Source organism: Podarcis vaucheri (assembly GCF_965113315.1).
Source record: "Podarcis vaucheri genome assembly, chromosome: 8".
In the NCBI taxonomy this organism is placed as follows: Eukaryota; Metazoa; Chordata; class Lepidosauria; order Squamata; family Lacertidae; genus Podarcis; species Podarcis vaucheri.
The window spans coordinates 8,149,160-8,166,351 of record NC_138766.1 but is presented as its reverse complement, the minus strand read 5'-3'; the positions used below and the strand labels follow the sequence as shown (position 1 = coordinate 8,166,351).

The 17,192-nt window shown below is 48.5% G+C and overlaps 1 protein-coding gene across 2 annotated transcripts; it reads right to left on the bottom strand.

The window, feature by feature from the left end:
* Positions 1 to 40: 40 nt before the first annotated feature.
* Positions 41 to 11,151, bottom strand: OVOL2 (ovo like zinc finger 2). Of its 2 annotated transcripts, none has more exons than XM_082233626.1 (4): positions 10,722 to 11,151; positions 5,497 to 5,678; positions 2,904 to 3,093; positions 41 to 1,106 (listed from the first exon to the last, which is right to left on the bottom strand). In XM_082233626.1, the coding sequence occupies exons 1-4, from the start codon at positions 11,134 to 11,136 to the stop codon at positions 796 to 798; spliced, it is 1,098 nt and encodes a 365-aa protein (XP_082089752.1). In that variant the 5' UTR covers positions 11,137 to 11,151; the 3' UTR covers positions 41 to 795. The 2 variants fall into 2 exon arrangements, with proteins under 2 accessions (XP_082089752.1, XP_082089753.1); XM_082233627.1 differs by lacking the exon at positions 10,722 to 11,151 and adding an exon at positions 7,147 to 7,707.
* Between the last annotated feature and the right edge of the window lie 6,041 nt (positions 11,152 to 17,192).

The window sequence follows — 17,192 nt, the reverse complement described above, 5'->3', positions numbered from 1 at the left end:
GAGTGCCACCACAGGCTTGGACACAAAACAGGCTTTCAAATAGAGTCATAAATAACTTTATTGGAATATTTCATAGCAGACTTTGGTTTTTTGGGGGGAGGGGGAATACAAATGATGGTTAGTGTGTTATTGACAAAAATATTTTATTTGAATTCTAGGCCAGTTACCTGTATTCAAATTAAATACATTTATTTTGGTCAAATACGTTATAGCCATAGGTAACTGTTTCTTTATCAAAGGCACGTATTAGATGTCTGTACAAAGGCTGAGAGAGAACGAGGCACAATTCAGATTGTGCTATGTATTGTACTGTGTTTGCCCCATACTGGGGAGATTTTATTCACGTTCAGAAATTAAGTAACTAGACAGTTTGATCAGACCAGGTTGAGTGCCGTCTTCCTTTTGAATTCAGTTCTGGTCAGGGTTGCCATGTCTCCCAGAGTTCAGAGAATAGGGAGCTAAAGGATGGTGCTTTGCAGCTCAGTAGGTAAATCCTGCAAGGTTATGAGCAGAGTTTAGTGACATCAGATGTAGGCTGAAGGCAGCACCTGACAGTTCAAGGGAAGATTCTGATCTAATGGGCCTGTGTGTACTAACAGCGAGAATAGTTAAAAACACTTAAGCCAAACAGATGCTAGCTTGCCTGCCCAAGAGATTTCACTCTTCCCTTCCTCTAGGGATTTCAACGGGGCCACTAAAACCCCGAAACGTTTTGTCAGACCATGACACTTGGCAACCCGACTTCAGACAATTGTAAACTTCCAACTCATTTGGCCGCTACAATGCAGTGCAGTATTACTGTTGCTCCCCAGTCTCTTCTGGGCTCGTCTCCATTGGAGAGATTGGTTTGTTTTGCAAAACAGCTGCAAGTTTTTTGGATGTTTTCTTCAGAAGAGCACTTCCAGGATGAATATTACTGATGTGCATGTACAAGTCCTCTTGGGATGGGCCTGTGTAACCACAATCTTCACAGACATACAGTTTATCTCTTCGTTGTTTGTAAGCATATTGTTGCTGCACTCCATGGATCTTTTTAAGGTGTGATTCCAGGGAACAACGCTGGGTAAAGGCTTTGTTGCAGATCTCACATTTGTATGGGCGGATTCCTGCAATGTAATTTTTAGGAACTTTAAGGAACATTCTAAAAATAATCCCCAGCATTTTACTCCACTGCATACATTTACAGATTTGATCACTGCAAACTGTAGCTGATGATGTTTCTCATTGCTATGTGTATGTTTTAATTCTTTGGGGGAAAGGGCTGAATGTGGTACAGGTCACAAAATTAATATTTCTGCAGAACTCAGAAATTTGCTTCTGTCCTTTATAGCTGAAAATATATGTTTGAAAATACTTATAAGGGAGAAACTGGGTAATATTTATAATAGTTGCACCAGGCTTAAGTGTCTTGCATAGCTTCTTTTCCCTCCCCAAAGCTGTCAAAACTAGAGGGGAAATCTAGAAATTAGTTTAAAAATGCATGATTAATTATATAAAATTGGAAAAATATGAACATTGGGGGGGGGGAAGTGTGCTGGAGAGCTCAAGATTAACTGTGCAGTATTTGCATTAGCTGAACGCTGCCTTTTAATTTGAAACAAGCACAAAACAGAGCATACACACAGCAGTGTTAGTATTTGCTTCTCCTTTTCAAAGGAATACTGTAGGCTTGCAACTTATGCTAGGGTTACGTTCTGGGGGATTGCTTGTAAAGCCAAAATCGTGTCTAGTCAGAACGACCCCGGATAGCGCCCCAGTGCAACTACCCCTACTTGCCTGAAGGCAGCAGGCCTTGCTCTCTACCTGGGAATGCACTGAAAAAGATATACCAAGAACTCTGGCCACAACTTTCAATTTAAGGAATAATTCCTACTCAAGAGTTGAGATGAAAAACGTGTATATTCTGCTAAGAATCACAGTTTGAAGCTAGTTTAAGTACAAAAATAATGATACAACGTTTAAGTACAGAAATAATGTAGTTTCAAATATGCAGTGATATGGTACAAAGGTACATGAAATACCAGTGCACAACAATTGTTTTATACAAGTCTCAATGGCAGCCAAAGAGTCCATATATGTAAAAAAACAGGATAAAGAATAACGAATAAAGGATCAAATAAGGCCAAAACGGAGTATCCGGAGTGTGGATCAGATGTACGACTCAATAGTAGAGACCAGGACAGGGCCCTGTACTTAAACTAGCTTCAAACTATGATTCTTAGCAGAATATACACGTTTTTCATCTCAACTCTTGAGTAGGAATTATTCCTTAAATTGAAAGTTGTGGCCAGAGTTCTTGGTATATCTTTTTCTTGCTCTCTACCTTGCTTACCGGGCTCTGGAGGCTCTTAGAACGCATGTTAAACCTTCCCAGAACCCAGAAGTGCTTTTTAGCACTCTGCCTTGTGTGTGTCTAATTGGTGCATTCTCAGCCACCTGGCCACCAGGCGCATAAAGCTGCGATTGCACAGCTTAAACGTGTACAAGCTCTGAGTTGCCTGTTTGCAACTTTAGATGAGCAGGGGTGGGGGAAGAGGCCATGGCCAGCGGTATTGCCACAGTCCAGTGCAGTAAAATCACTAAGAGAAGGGTGCAGAGAAGGGCCAGTAAGAGCGCGTGGCCTGGGCAGATTTCCCCAGTTGGACCCTGAGGTCTGGGGGTCCACATTTGCACCCTGGCCCTGAAGTCCCCCATTCCTGTTTTTAACACTTGGTGTGTTCATATGCAAAAAAGCAAATGGGCTTATCTGTTTTATCACTGAGATTTCTAAGCTGCTCTGGGAACTTTTCTTTTTTCCCAGAAGAGTAGAAGAAAAATGCTTTAAATGAATACACAAACCAGTCAATAGTGCAAACTTTCCAATGGACATTCCAAAGGAATGGAAAGTGCGCCTCATTTCTTACCTGTGTGTGTCCTTACGTGTCTTTTCAGATCAAAAGTATCATTGAATCCTTTCCCACAGAAGGTGCATAAGTGCCTCTTCACTTGACTGTGACACTTGGTGTGGCGGTTCAGCATGCGCTGCAGGCGAAATCCTTTGCCACATAGCTCACAGTTGTACAACAAGGCCTCGCCACAAGTGCCAGTCGTGAACTAGGAGAGGAAAATAAAACAGGATCTTAAGAGTCGCAGGTCCTGACTGAGGAGCTGGTAAGGCCCCTCAGATCTTACCTAGCCTGAACTAAAGTATGTCCTGGAGCAAGCCTGCAAAACTTTAGATCTGCCAATCTGCGACTGACATACTATGTGCCTGCCAACTGCCTCCTTTCCTTGGGATAATGACATATAGATATTTTAAAATATAAAATTGAAATATAATTTCTTATCCGACAACTTTTGTGATCCCCTTCTGCTCCTCTACTGGAATGTTAACTCACATGATTTCTTATTTCTCACAATTTTGGTGATTTCTCACAAGTTTGGTGTGGATGATAACATGGAGGTAGGGGTATGGAGGCAAGATCCTTACTGCCAGGGGCATGAAAAAAGCAATATCCCAGCAGCCATACAGTGCTCCCAATTCTTAATCCCAGGAAGACAATCTGAAAGGACACCATGGGGAACGGTACCAAAGGCTCCAAGATGAGGTTTTGCCCAACAGTAGCCTTGACTTGGTCAGAGGCCCTCAACCACATTGATCTGAGTTTTGGCAAATGTCAATGCTCTACAAATCACATTCCAATTTTATGAAACCTGATGGAAGGACAGGGTGAGTAGCTGCTCTACGCATTAATGGTAGGCAATGACTAGAGCTCCAAAACTGGAATCAGCTTCTAGTCAAACAATAGTCATTGTATAAGAAAGTGACTTTCCAGTGACAAGTAGATATTTTCAATTACAGTTAGTTATTTATTTGCAAAATTCAAAGCTTGCAGGAGCAATAGAATCATAGAATCATAGAATCATAGAATCATAGAGTTGGAAGAGACCACAAGGGCCATCGAGTCCAACCCCCTGCCAAGCAGGAAACACCATCAGAGCACTCCTGACATATGGTTGTCAAGCCTCTGCTTAAAGACCTCCAAAGTAGGAGACTCCACCACACTCCTTGGCAGCAAATTCCACTGTCGAACAGCTCTTACTGCCAGGAAGTTCTTCCTAATGTTTAGGTGGAATCTTCTTTCTTGTAGTTTGGATCCATTGCTCCGTGTCCGCTTCTCTGGAGCAGTAGAAAACAACCTTTCTCCCTCCTCTATGTGACATCCTTTTATATATTTGAACATGGCTATCATATCACCCCTTAACCTCCTCTTCTCCAGGCTAAACATGCCCAGCTCCCTTAGCCGTTCCTCATAAGGCATCGTTTCCAGGCCTTTGACCATTTTGGTTGCCCTCTTCTGGACACGTTCCAGTTTGTCAGTGTCCTTCTTGAATTGTGGTGCCCAGAACTGGACACAGTACTCCAGGTGAGGTCTGACCAGAGCAGAATACAGTGGCACTATTACTTCCCTTGATCTAGATGCTATACTCCTATTGATGCAGCCCAGAATTGCATTGGCTTTTTTAGCTGACAGGCGAATTAGCTAGACCAGCCTACTGTGTGTCCCTCAACACGTGCTGCTTGTCTAAATCTTGCTTCTTTATAGGTGTCTAGAAATGTTAAAATCATCTAATATTTTGTCAGATTAACTGCACAAGTGATCCTCATGTCATACAGAAGGAACATATATAATTTAAATTAATTTATTATTTATACCCTGCCCATCTGGCTGGGTTTCCCCAGCCACTCTGGGCGGCTTCCAACAAAATATTAAAATACAGTAATCCATCAAAAATTAAAAGCTTCTCTAAACAGGGCTGCCTTCAGATGTCTTCTAAAATTCTAGTAGTTGTTCTCTTGGACATCTGGTGAGAGGGCATTCCACAGGGCGGGTGCCACTACTGAGAAGGCCCTCTGCCTGGTTCCCTGTAACTTGGCTTCTTGCAGTGAGGGAACCACCAGAAGGCCCTTGGCGCTGGACCTCAGTGTCCGGGTAGAACGATGGGGGTGGAGACACTCCTTTAGGTATACTGGGCCGAGGCCATTTAGGGCTTTAAAGGTCAGTATCAACACTTTGAATTGTGCTCAGAAACGTACTGGGAGCCAATGTAGGTCTTTCAAGACCGGTGTTATGTAGTCTCAGCAGCCGCTCCCAGTTACCAGTCTAGCTGCCGCATTCTGGATTAGTTGTAGTTTCTGGGTCACCTTCAAAGGTAGCCCCACGTAGAGCGCATTGCAGTAGTCCAAGCGGGAGATAACCAGAGCATGCACCACTCTGGCGAGACAGTCTGCGGGCAGATAGGGTCTCAGCCTGCGTACCAGATGGAGCTGGTAAACCGCTGCCCTGGACACAAAGTTGACCTGTGCCTTCATGGACAGCTGTGAGTCCAAAATGACTCCCAGGCTGCGCACCTGCTCTTTCAGGGGCACAGTTCCCCCATTCAGGACCAGGGAGTCCTCCACACCTGCCTGCCTCCTGTCCACCTATGACCTTCATTCACAGTGCCAGTCTGTACCTTGATTTTGGATCTGACTGTGGGGCGGTTCACTGCCGAGTCCAGAAGTGCCTCCTCTGGTGTGGATTCAGGAGCCGAGGTGTTGGCAGCCTCTGTGTCCCTGCTGCTGCTGCTGCTGCTGCTGCTCTCTAAGCTGCAGCTATCTTCACTGCGATAGTTGAGAAGGGCATGCTTCACCTCTCCTGGAGATTGAGCACACGGTTAAATGACAGAAACAGGGAGCATTCATATGCATAATGATTTTTGCATCGTACTCCTGGAATTACTCACTTATTTGATAGGGCCTGATCTGTTTCACAGACTTGGGATACAGAAACAATCAGCTAATCATTATGCATCACACCTGACTTTAAAAAGCCAGTTTCAGTAAATGGGTTGCCTGCTTGTTGGATTCCCAGAGTCTGAAGCAGGAACTACTGTCCTCCTCCTGACACTGTTTTCCCACACCAGCCTCACCCTCTGATATCTGCATATTTAACACAGTTGTCTGCAAAATACCTCCTACACCTGAGCAGCTTGTCTGGGCTCCTTTATTTAAAAACACCGCCAGGAGGCTGGATAACAACACCATAAGGTTGTCTTTTTTTTTTAAGATATTTTTTGAAAGTTTTTAAGATATAACAAAAAAGAAAAGAAAAATAAACATACAAAATAAAAAACAGTTAAAAACACACATTAATTTTCAATAACATAACTTCCATACACTTATTTCCTCGGACCTCCTCATACCTCCCTTCTTTGTATTCCAGTTCGATTTGTTAGTTCAGCAAATCCTTACCATTAAACTTTTACCCATTTGTGAAACCTTTTTTTTATATATCTCTTAAAGCATTACAGCTGGAAACCGCTTAGTTTCTATCCAACATCCTTCTAACATTCATTAATTTTACAATGTTTCTGTAAGTAGTCTTTGAATTTCTTCCAGTCACAACACCATAAGGTTGTCATAAGCTTCTGTAGAATCCTATGGAATCAGGTTACAAAAAAGGAGATTCCGACTACATCAAGAAGAGTCCTTTCTAACTCAACAATTCTATGATTTCCCCTGTCTCTCTCCTGACAGGTCATCACCAGGGCCGTCTTACCCACAGGCGCTAGGGGTACGGGGCACCCAGGTGCAAGACTCTCAGGGGTGCCAGGCCGAGTCCAGGGCCCGAAAGTGGAGTCCAGGGAAGAGCCTGCCCATCGGTCAGAGCGCCACAGTGGGTTCTTCTGCTGCAGGCAGCTCTGCGCCACGAGTTCAGGGGTGACTAAGCCAGCGAGACGCTGAGGCAGCCGGCTCTCCCCTCCTGCGCACCTGGGACTGGGCAACTGGGGGGGCGCCAGGCGGATCTTTGCATCCCAGTGCTACCCGCATATGATACCCTATCATATGCTACCCGCATATGATACCCTATCATATAGGGTGGCCAAAGCAGTTTCTGTGCCAAAAGCAGGCCTAAACCCTGATTGAAATTGATATTGAAAATCAGTTTCCTCCAAGAGTGTCTGCAACCACCCAATTAATAACCTTGCCCAAGAAGGGGAGAATAGCAGTTGTAGTTCCTTAAATGTTCTGAGTCCAGTGAGGGTTTCTTACGGAGTGGCTTTACCACTGCTTCCTTCAAACAGGCAGAGACCACTCCCGTGTTGTAAGGAGGCATTGCTCACCTCCCTGGCCTTGGTAGAGAAAAGCAAAGGCCCCTGATGCAAAGGCTGTGATGTGAGCACAGTTCAAGCAGACTTTGCCCATTTTTGCTCATGCTGCCAATAATATCAAAGAGGCCTATGCAGTTGTTCCATGTGTGATGATCATCCCCAGCTCTGGCACTGAAATCTCTCAGCAGGAATAGGTGTTTGGAGGCTGGGACTTTCCTGATAGCCTGGTCTACTTTCTCCTAGAACTGGTCCTTGGTCTGTATGCCAATGCACACAGTGGCAGCATGGATGCTCAAGGTGTTGACCAACCCGGAGGTGGCTGAGAGATGGGGGGAAAGCAAGTGTTCTGATCCCTCGCTGGGTGGTTCTGTCACAAACAGAAGGGAGTTCCTCACTGTGAGGCTTATGTAGGGAATACGTGGTTCTTCCAGATGCCCTCCTTGGCAGAAAAACGTGTCCTCCTCTCGGAGGCTGCCATTCCAAGCGAGTCTGGTCTCCTGTAAAATGTTGACGTTGAATGTTTTCAGCTCATGGTCAATGATGGTTGCCTTCCATGAGCCACCGACCTGGATAAGCAGGTCACTGGATAAGCCAGGACGCATGGTCCTGATGTTCCAGCTTACTAAGTGCAGGAGGGTTTGTTTCTTTTCTTTTGCTTCTTTCTTCTTGTTCTTTGGATTCCAAACATCCACTGAAGAAGGAGGACAGTGCCAGATTGGCACTTTATTGACTGAGGACTGCTTGGCTTAAGGTGGGCAGTAGTTGACCACTGCAACACAATTATCTTTCCCACCAATGAAGGCAACCCATAGATCTTGTACCTTACACCAATCGGGTTGAGCTTATATCTTCTAACTGCCTCCCGTGTTGTTTTTGCTGCATTCGCAACACTAAAGTGGCCTCTCCAGGGCACAAACCTGGGCAATATATGTGGCTGCCCAGATGACAAGACCCCCCCTCGCCCTCACTGATGTGGTCCAAAGGAAAGCAAAACATTTGGCACCAGCTTGGCTGCAGGAATTGCCAGAAGGAGACATATAAGGCACCATCCAACTGCCTTAGGGACTCCACTGCAGATTTGTGTAGGGTTTACTCCTTGGCCTTCTTTCAAAGATATCCTGCAAGGCAGTGGATACTAATTATTCCTCAGAACTTACTCTGAAGCCTTTCTCATGAATGAGTATAGCCGCAAGGCAGTAAGAGTTTAAGATCATAGTTTTCTTTCTCTTAGGTGGGCTACCTTCCTAGGTTAATGAGCCCCATCTGCCCCTCATTTCCCCAACAGCAAGTGCAGAAACCTCCTTCTCGGCTGATGTCAAATGTGGATGGTCCTTACCCAAGAGATGTTGTTTGCAGATGATGCAGCCTTGACAGCACATTCAGAGGAAGACCTACCATTTTGCCCCAAGCTTGCAGGGCGTTCAGTCGGCCTTACTGTCAGCCCGATGAAACATCATGGGTCAGGATGTCACCAGCACTAAACACATCCACACTGGTGACCACACACTTGAGGCGGTAGATGATTTTGTCTACCTGGTTTCCACCATAACCAGAAACCTCTCCATTGATGCTAAGCTGGACAAGCGTACTGGCAAGGCAATTATGGCAATGGCCGTAAGGGTATGGAAGAATGGGATGCTAATGTCCAGCACCAAGATGAAAGTCTCCCAGGTGCGTGTGTTGAGCAGGCTGCTTTATGGAAGTGAATTGAGGGTAACTAACAACCGTCTGGAGTGACTCTTCAATGCCTTCCACATGCGCTGTATCGGGAAGATTCGGGGCATGGCAGGGAAGTTTCAAATGAAGATGTGCTCTTCCAAGACTACATTCCTAGCATGTTTGCACTTCTGTCTCAGTGATGTCTATGCTGGCTTGGTCAAGAACGTAGAATGGAAGGTGGCAGGATACCCAAGGATGTGCTGGCTTCAGGCACCAGGCCCATTGGCAAGGCTGGCAACATCAACCCCACCATGTGGGAATCCCTTGCAGGTAATCACTGTGCCTTCAAACACATAGGTCTTTATCCCCAGCAGCGACCACAGGTAGAGCAGAGGTGCCAAGTTGCTCCCAAGATCAGCACGCATTGTGTACATGTGAATCATACACATGACACAGGAGGCCGAGTCTTCAGCCACTGGACCTGCGACGCTCAAGGTGCACAGGGATGCCTGAAGACTGAGGAGGCCCAACCTGCTTAAAACAAATATTGAGGGGGCCGAGGAGCCTTTGGCCCCATAGAGCTGGTAGGCCTGGGTAGGAAGAGAAACACCCTAGTGCACCTGTAGCAGCGCATGCCTTCATGCTTGCAAGTGAAATGGAGAATTCTCCTAATCTACAGTTAATGGCAATGCTCCGGAATGGGGGTGGAGTAACTTGAGTTGAAAGTGAAATAATAATGATCTTCCGAATGAGGGCTGATTAACTGGGGGCCATTCACTTTCTTCTTCTCGTGATCCCCACCGGGCAGTCCCACCTGGAGCTCCCCGGGGGCGGCGCGGCAAACAAAGGCGCTCCCTCCCGAGGCCTGTTTGATCTCAGGGCGGGTCCCGCGGCCGCCCGGCGCCTCGCCCGCCTCGCCGCTGCAACCGGGAGCGCTCGGCCCACCGCCCAGCGCAAAGGTCACCGCGCCTCCGCCTCGAGCGCCCCCCGCCGCCCGCTCCGGACGAGGCTCCGCCAAGCGCAAGTGCGCCCCGGGCGAGGCGCCGCCGCCGCAGCTCCCGCGTCGTCGTGACACGTGTTCCGTTTGCCCTTTTGGGGCAGGCAGCCCTCGAGTCGCGCGCGCGAGACTAGCAGCCCTCCCGCGCGGCTCTTGTTAAAAGCCAGAGAGGGCCGCTCGGTCTCTCCCTGGTCGTGTGAAACGGTGACACGCGGCCTCTTCCCGGCCGAGAGCCGCCGCCCAAGCCCCGCCCCTGACCTCAGGACCCCTGAGACCGCAATCCGCCGAAAGGGCGGCTCAAAGCGGGAGCCAAACAAGGTTTGCTCGGAGTGAGTTCACTTCTGAGTATACACGGGTAGGATGGCGCTGCAATCCGATTCGCGTTAACTTGGCCAGAAGGAAGCCTCGTGGAAATCGGCGGCGGGGCAGCATTGATGAGCAGCCCTGCGGAGACTGGCCGGCCCGGAACTCCCGTCCCGTCCCGCCTGCTCCTAAGCGTGTCTACTCAGAAGTAACTCCTATCGACTTCAGTACGGCTCGCTCCCGGGGAAAGGAGGTTCGAGCTGCAGCCGAAAACGTTATAACTTCTCCTGCGGAAACCGATTTCAGATCCGCCAGGGCTTAGCCGCAGAAACTTTTCAATGCCGGACTCGGCTGTATCGTCTACGAAGTGATAGCAAAGGTGCACCGAAGCATACGCAGAGTTCCCTTCTCTTCACTGCCCGTTTCTTGGGTCCCCTGCAGCCAGGATTCAGAGCCGGTCTCAGTCCGGCTTCCAAGCTGTTTGGGGCAACTGCTGCCTCCTGGAGAAGAGCCTAACCGGTTTGGGGGCGGCGGGAGGATCCCGGCTCCCCTCCTTCGCCAGCGGCCAGGCTGAGGCCGAGGTGCGGTGGGGGGGGGGAGGCCAGGTGTGCTGCTTCCTCCGCCTTACCTGGGACATAAGTGTCGGCCCTCTCTTCGTCGGGCAGCTCGTCCCAGCTGCGACTGGCCGGCAGCGGGTTCCTCCTCTTCACCAGAAATACTCTGGGCATGATGAGATCCGCGATTTCACCTTTCCTCCTGGCCGTTCCGTTTTCTGGGAACTCCGCCCTTCCCTGGGGTTCCAGGTGAGGCGCGCTGGCAATGGGTCGCGGCTTCTGCTGGCGCCCCCCGGCCCGATCCCCCTCCTCCGGGAGAGCAAGAGACCCCACGCCGGAGCCGGAGGTGCCCCCCTTCACCCCCACCCCCTTTCCAAAGGTGTCTCCGAGCAAAGGCACCACCAGGAAACTTGGAGGGAGCATGCGTGCTGCAAACATAACGGTGTCAACAAGCCTCTCTACCTGTCCGACCGGTTTGAGCAGCTGCATTGTTCCAGCCCTTCCTTAGGCATGAATGTTTGCAAAGAATGTAACGTCTGAAAATGAGGAGGGGGGATTCCTAGGACCGTAGACTTCCCTCCCCAGGTCATTTCTGTCACCAGCAAGAGCAGGCACCCCTTTTCCTGACACGAGCGGAGACCCCCCACCAACCCAGGTGGAGCCTTGGGGTTGCATGCTGCTGTCTCCAAGGTCCTGGAAGCTGATTTGGGCGCTGAGCTGCTCTCCCCTTGGGGCTCTAAATGTGTATCTGGTTGCCATGTACAAACACACCAGCTAATTTCATATTAATATAATGAATGCTTCTGCGGGACATGCAAGAATTTCCCTCTAGCTAGGTTTTGTGTGTGTGTGGACACGCAGTGCATCCATGGGAAGTAACTACAAGCTGACATTCAAAGCCAAGCAGCTCCAGGCACTTATATTAAGTTATTTTTTTTGCTGTCTGCTTTGCATGCAGTCATCTTGAGAGGCCTCTCTCTCCTCTGAGTTTGGCGATGAAGATGCCTCCCAGCACTGCAAGGGGTAGGGCAAGGGTGCTTCTCCAGCATGTAAGCGTGAGAATGTCTAGATGAAACACGAGAGCTTACGTTTTAATGTGCATTAAAAAATAATAATGGATGGAGCTGCCTGCTATGTACATCAAGGACTCTGCTGTGTGTTTTATGTAGAGCTCCAAAGCAAATAATGTAGAGTATAGGCCACTTCTCCCTAGAACCAAAAGAAGGAAAAATGACCCCTGATTAATAAGGCAACAACATAAGATAAATAAATCAAGGGTAAGAAACTTAAATGAACTTTATAATCTATCTATATACACAAAATCTAACGGCTGTGATGCCCATAAATATTTTTTTTTTTACATAGAGTTGAATCTTATTATTAAAAAAGGCATAGAAAGGCAATAAAACAAAAATCCAAAAAAGTGAGTACCAAACATATAAAACCTATAATACAACAACTGGGATGTAGAGATCCATAAACAAAAGATGAATATAAGACGTGTGTCAATCACTGAAAAAAGTGGCAGGAACTCTATATCCCTTTTCACCAGAAGTCCCACCTTTTTATAGGAAAGGATATGAATTCAATATTAAATCATATGCTGTGTATATATTCTTTCCCGTGCATCTGGTTCTTCCAAGGTTGCTGTTTCCAAGTCCCCACAATGTACAGGCTCATGTTTAAAATGCCCCCGTGCCTTTAGTGACTTCCATGCCCCTAGGGTGGCCTGCCCCTCATCCAATGACCAATACAGCATGGGATCAGACCCCGTTGTGGTGCTGAGGGGCCCATCTTGATCTCATGGCCACGATGGGCCTACCATCCCTAGGTGACTGACCAGGGACGCGGACTTATAAAAAATATTGGGGGGGCCCGGGAAAGCTCGTGAAATGTAAATAAGCTCATGAATATGCAAATAAGCTCATGAATATGCAAATAAAGTGGCGCCGCCCCCTCGTGAGCGTATAGGGGAGAGCGTGCTGCGCCTATCAATCAGCTCCGGAACAGCTGATATGCGGGAAACCTGGGGCTAGAGGCAGGAGCCCCCGCCCCCGGGGATTCCCTAATCTCGCGGGGGACGGCCGGGGCTCTCCGGCTAGGGCGCGCGGCTGGCTGGCTGGCTGGCGAGGGAGCAGGTGGGGAGGAGGCGGGGGACGGCGGCGGCGCTCTGCTGAAGGGCGCCCGAGATTATTGGGGGGGCTGAGCCCCCCCAAAAAATTTTTTGAGGGGGCTCGAGCCCCCTCAAGCCCCATGGAGTCGGCGCCTATGTGACTGACCCCTGGCCAACAGGAATACATTTCAAAGCTCTGTTGTCCTGAGGCCTACATTTTTCTTTGTATTTTGTAGGAGACACATGGGACGATGTTATACCCATGTCGCAGTTAAGAACCCAAAATGTGAAATATGGTTCTAGACTTGCCTTGTCCTTAATCCTAAACACACCTGCTCTTATTTCCAGCTGTGGCATTCAGACAGTTTTACTGACAAAGCCCTGTTCATCCAAGGTTTGTGTTTAGAGTCTTCTGGTGGAGTTAGGTAAAGGTAAAGGTACCCCTGCCCGAGCGGGCCAGTCTTGACAGACTCTGGGGTTTGTGCGCCCATCTCACATCTATTGGCCGGGGGCCAGCGCTGTCCGGGGACACTTCCGGGTCACGTGTCCAGCGTGACAACGCTGCTCTGGCGAGCCAGAGCCGCACACGGAACGCCGTTTACCTTCCCGCTGGTAAGCGGTACCTATTTATCTACTTGCCCCCGGGGGTGCTTTCGAACTGCTAGGTGGGCAGGCGCTGGGACCGAGCAGCGGGAGCGCACCCCGCCGCGGGGATTCGAACCGCCGACCTTTCGATCGGCAAGTCCTAGGTGTTGAGGCTTTAGCCCACAGCGCCACCCGCGTCCCGTTCTGGTGGAGTTAGAAGGCAGCAAAAACATTTGATTTTTTTGTTTTTCTTTTTAATATATATTTTTTTTTTTACTGTACAACATCATGCACAAATGAAATAACACATCCCACTCTCGTCCAGAAGATGAAGTTTAGTCAATACAACAGAAATACAACCTAAACAGCATAATTACGGTAAGTTCCTACCCCAGACAACTATCTATATAGGGGGCAATATACAGTTTATGCTAACCGAAAAGCCTCAGCAATTGGAGAATCGACTAAGGCAACACTCTCAAGGCCTCATCAGAGACTGTATTTACAGCAGCATCAAGATCAGCATGAAGGCGAGCCCTTCTGTCCTCAAAATGTCTAGCAATCTTGTCCCAGCAGGTCTTTGACAGTTCTAGCACCCCGTCAGTCAGGCAGCTTTGCTATTCAGTCAGCTGCACTCTGCCACTTCCATACTAGTCAGCTGGACATCGCCTGGCCTGCTTCAGTCCTCATTAATTTTGAGGAAAACTAAGGAGCACAATGAGCGGCGCAGTGGACGCTCCCAAGAGATTGAGTCAATAGCCCTCCTTATCTCCCTGGTCCACAGTGAGGTAAGGAGCTCAACGGATTGCTGACATTGGAAAATCCCCATCAGATTCCATAAGTCGTCCAGTTGGGGCGACCCAGGATGTTTTGGAGGCAAAACAGAATATTCTGTCCCCCTGTGGTGCCGGATTAAAGGTAGTGCAAGCAGTTCCTCAGCACAGGGCTCTGAGCTAAGGAGAGGCAAAATTAAGAAGATCCATACTTGAGAAGATCAATTTTGGGGCACTGAATTTTGACCTCACACAGGGCACCATCATCGTCATAATAATAATAATAATAATAATAATAATAATAATAATAATAAATTTTATTTATATCCCGCCTTCCCAGTTCAAAAACCGGGCTCAGGGTGGCTAACAACAAAATTAAAACACTTAATTGTAAAAACAGCATAAAATACAGTATAAAAACATGAATAACAATAAAATTCAAAATTCAGAAATAAATTTAGGGGGAAATAAACATTAGATAATCCCCAGGGCTAGCTGGCTGAATTGGTCCTACTTGGGCCAGCGAGGAGGCCAGGGGAGAATTAGCTGTGGGGTCTCAGAGAGAGTAATCTTCATAAAAGGGGAGGGGGAGGGAAGAGAAGGGAAATAAAAGATGAGGCTGAATTCAAATTGAAGGCCAGGTGGAATAGCTCTGTCTTACAGGCCCAACGGAAGGAGGTTAAATCCTGAAGGGCCCTAGTCTCATGGGACAGAGCATTCCACCAGGTCGGAGCCATCACTGAAAAGGCCCTGGCCGTGGTGGAGGATAGTCTTGACTTCCTTAGAGCCCAGGACCTCTAAACTATGGTTATTCATGGACCTTAAGGTCCTCTGCGGGGCAGACCAGGAGAGGTGGTCCCATAAATACGAGGGCCCTAAGCCACATTACAAAAGATTACCCAAGTCCACCCCTGCCTTCTCCTCTACTGTGCACCTGCTGCCACCCACCCACTGCTGTACCCCCACCTAGCAGCAGGTAGCAGCAGGTGGGTGCATGGTGGCAGGTGTCCATATTGCAGAGGAAGAGGCAATGGCAGCCCACAAGTGTCTGCTGCCCCTCCCAGTTGTCCGAAGGCTGCTGCTCTGCGGTCCCTGCTGCCCCTTGCCCCAGCCCTGCGTCCAACACCATGCCTGAGAGATGCCTTCTTAAGCTCCATCAGGGAGGCTGCTCAGTGTGGATAATACAGCAATAGCACCTCCACTGGACCTAATGAGATGTCTTTTAGACCACAGTGCACTGGTGGCTGCTAGCGCCTGGACCAGTTGAGGTGACCAGTGGCCAGGGAATTGTAGAGATGGAAGAGGGACCAAAGGGTCATCTAGTCCAACCCCTTGCAATGCGGGATTTTTTTTGCCCAATGTGGGATTTGAACCCACAACCCTGAGATTAAGAATTTCATGGAGAGCATGAGACTCTTAATCTCAGGGCTGTGGGTTCAAATCCCACATTGGGCAAAAGCTTCCTGCATTGTAGGGGGTTAGAATAGATGACCCTTGTGGCCCCTTCCATCTCTTGACTTGACTGAGCTACCCCAGAAGCTACTTGTAGGGAAGGCCAATAAAGTCACATGGATGGGGCCAAGTTGTTTTGCTTTTCCCCCTCATCCTCCTCGCTTGCAAAGGTGTGGACACAAAAGCATTGCAGTTGCATAAAGTACAGTGGTACCTCAGGTTACATACGCTTCAGGTTACAGACTCCGCTAACCCAGAAATAGTGCTTCAGGTTAAGAACTTTGCTTCAGGATGAGAAAAGAAATCGTGCTCCGGCGGCACGGAAGCAGCAGGAGGCCCCATTAGCTAAAGTGGTGCTTCAGGTTAAGAACAGTTTCAGGTTAAGAACGGACCTCCGGAATGAATTAAGTATTTAACCTGAGGTACCACTGCACATAGGGACGCAGGTGGCGCTGTGGGTAAAAGCCTCAGCGCCTAGGGCTTGCCGATCCAAAGGTCGGCGGTTCGAATCCCCGCGGCGGGGTGCGCTCCCGCTGCTCGGTCCCAGCGCCTGCCAACCTAGCAGTTCGAAAGCACCCCCGGGTGCAAGTAGATAAATAGGTACCGCTTACCAGCGGGAAGGTAAACGGCGTTCCGTGTGCTGCGCTGGCTCGCCAGATGCAGCTTTGTCACGCTGGCCACGTGACCCGGAAGTGTCTGCGGACAGCGCTGGCCCCCGGCCTATAGATGTGAGATGGGCGCACAAACCCCAGTGTTACGGAAGGGGGGGGGCATGTCTTCTTCACTACAATATATTTGCTCAATTTCTCTAGGACTCCATCACCCCTCCCCTGTCCTCCATAATCTCTCAAGTAATCCTGTCAAAATCACTCTGCCAAACCTTTCCTCTGGGCAATGCCAGGTGACAGACTATGTGTACATGGACCATTGTCTTCTCAGGATGTGCTTATCTGCGCATATCTCCAGCTCTGCATATTCCCCCTCCCTCCTCCATCCGGCTCTCTGCATATTCACCCCCTCCCTCCTCCATATGTTAATCTGTGTAACCCAACCTCTTCTTAATGTATTCATGATGTAACTGGGATGTATTTTGCACTGTATTCTGGGATATGGAGGGAAATTTCAAAAGTTCATGTCACCCCTTTCTCTGGGTTCAATCTCGCCTTGAACCTGTTGCGCAATAAACTTGGACCTTCTGCAGTTTGCTCCTGTGTCCGGCTGAGCTCATTTTCTTCCGCAGGGACCCACGGACTTAGTCCGATGAGCTGGGTGGCAGAGTAACCCCGCACCCAGATTTTAGCCGTAACACCAGAGTCTGTCAAGACTGGCCCGTTCGGGCAGGGGTACCTTTACCTTTACCTTTACCACTGCACATAGTACCTAACAAAAAGCGTCTGACTTTGGTTTAAAAGGGGTCCCTGACTCCCTGCTGTCAAAATTTATAATTTGAGTAACTGTCACTATAGCCACGCATTACTCTGAAATAAGCCCCATTAAATGCCATAGGGATTACTCCCAGTTAGGACTGGAGCCTGAATTGGTTAGTTTTAAAAGTGCCACACAGAACTTCAATAGACCTTACAACTCCCAGGAAGTAGGGTTCGGATTGCAGTTTATCCTGT

Coding starts and splice junctions, on each gene's coding strand:
- OVOL2 (XM_082233626.1), bottom strand. CDS start 11,136: ATGCAGCTGCTCAAACCGGTCGGACAGGTAGAGAGGCTTGTTGACACC. Junction 5,679..10,721: donor GGCCGACACTTATGTCCCAG/GTAAGGCGGAGG, acceptor CTCAATCTCCAG/GAGAGGTGAAGCATGCCCTT. Junction 3,094..5,496: donor CAGTCAGATCCAAAATCAAG/GTACAGACTGGC, acceptor TTCCTCTCCTAG/TTCACGACTGGCACTTGTGG.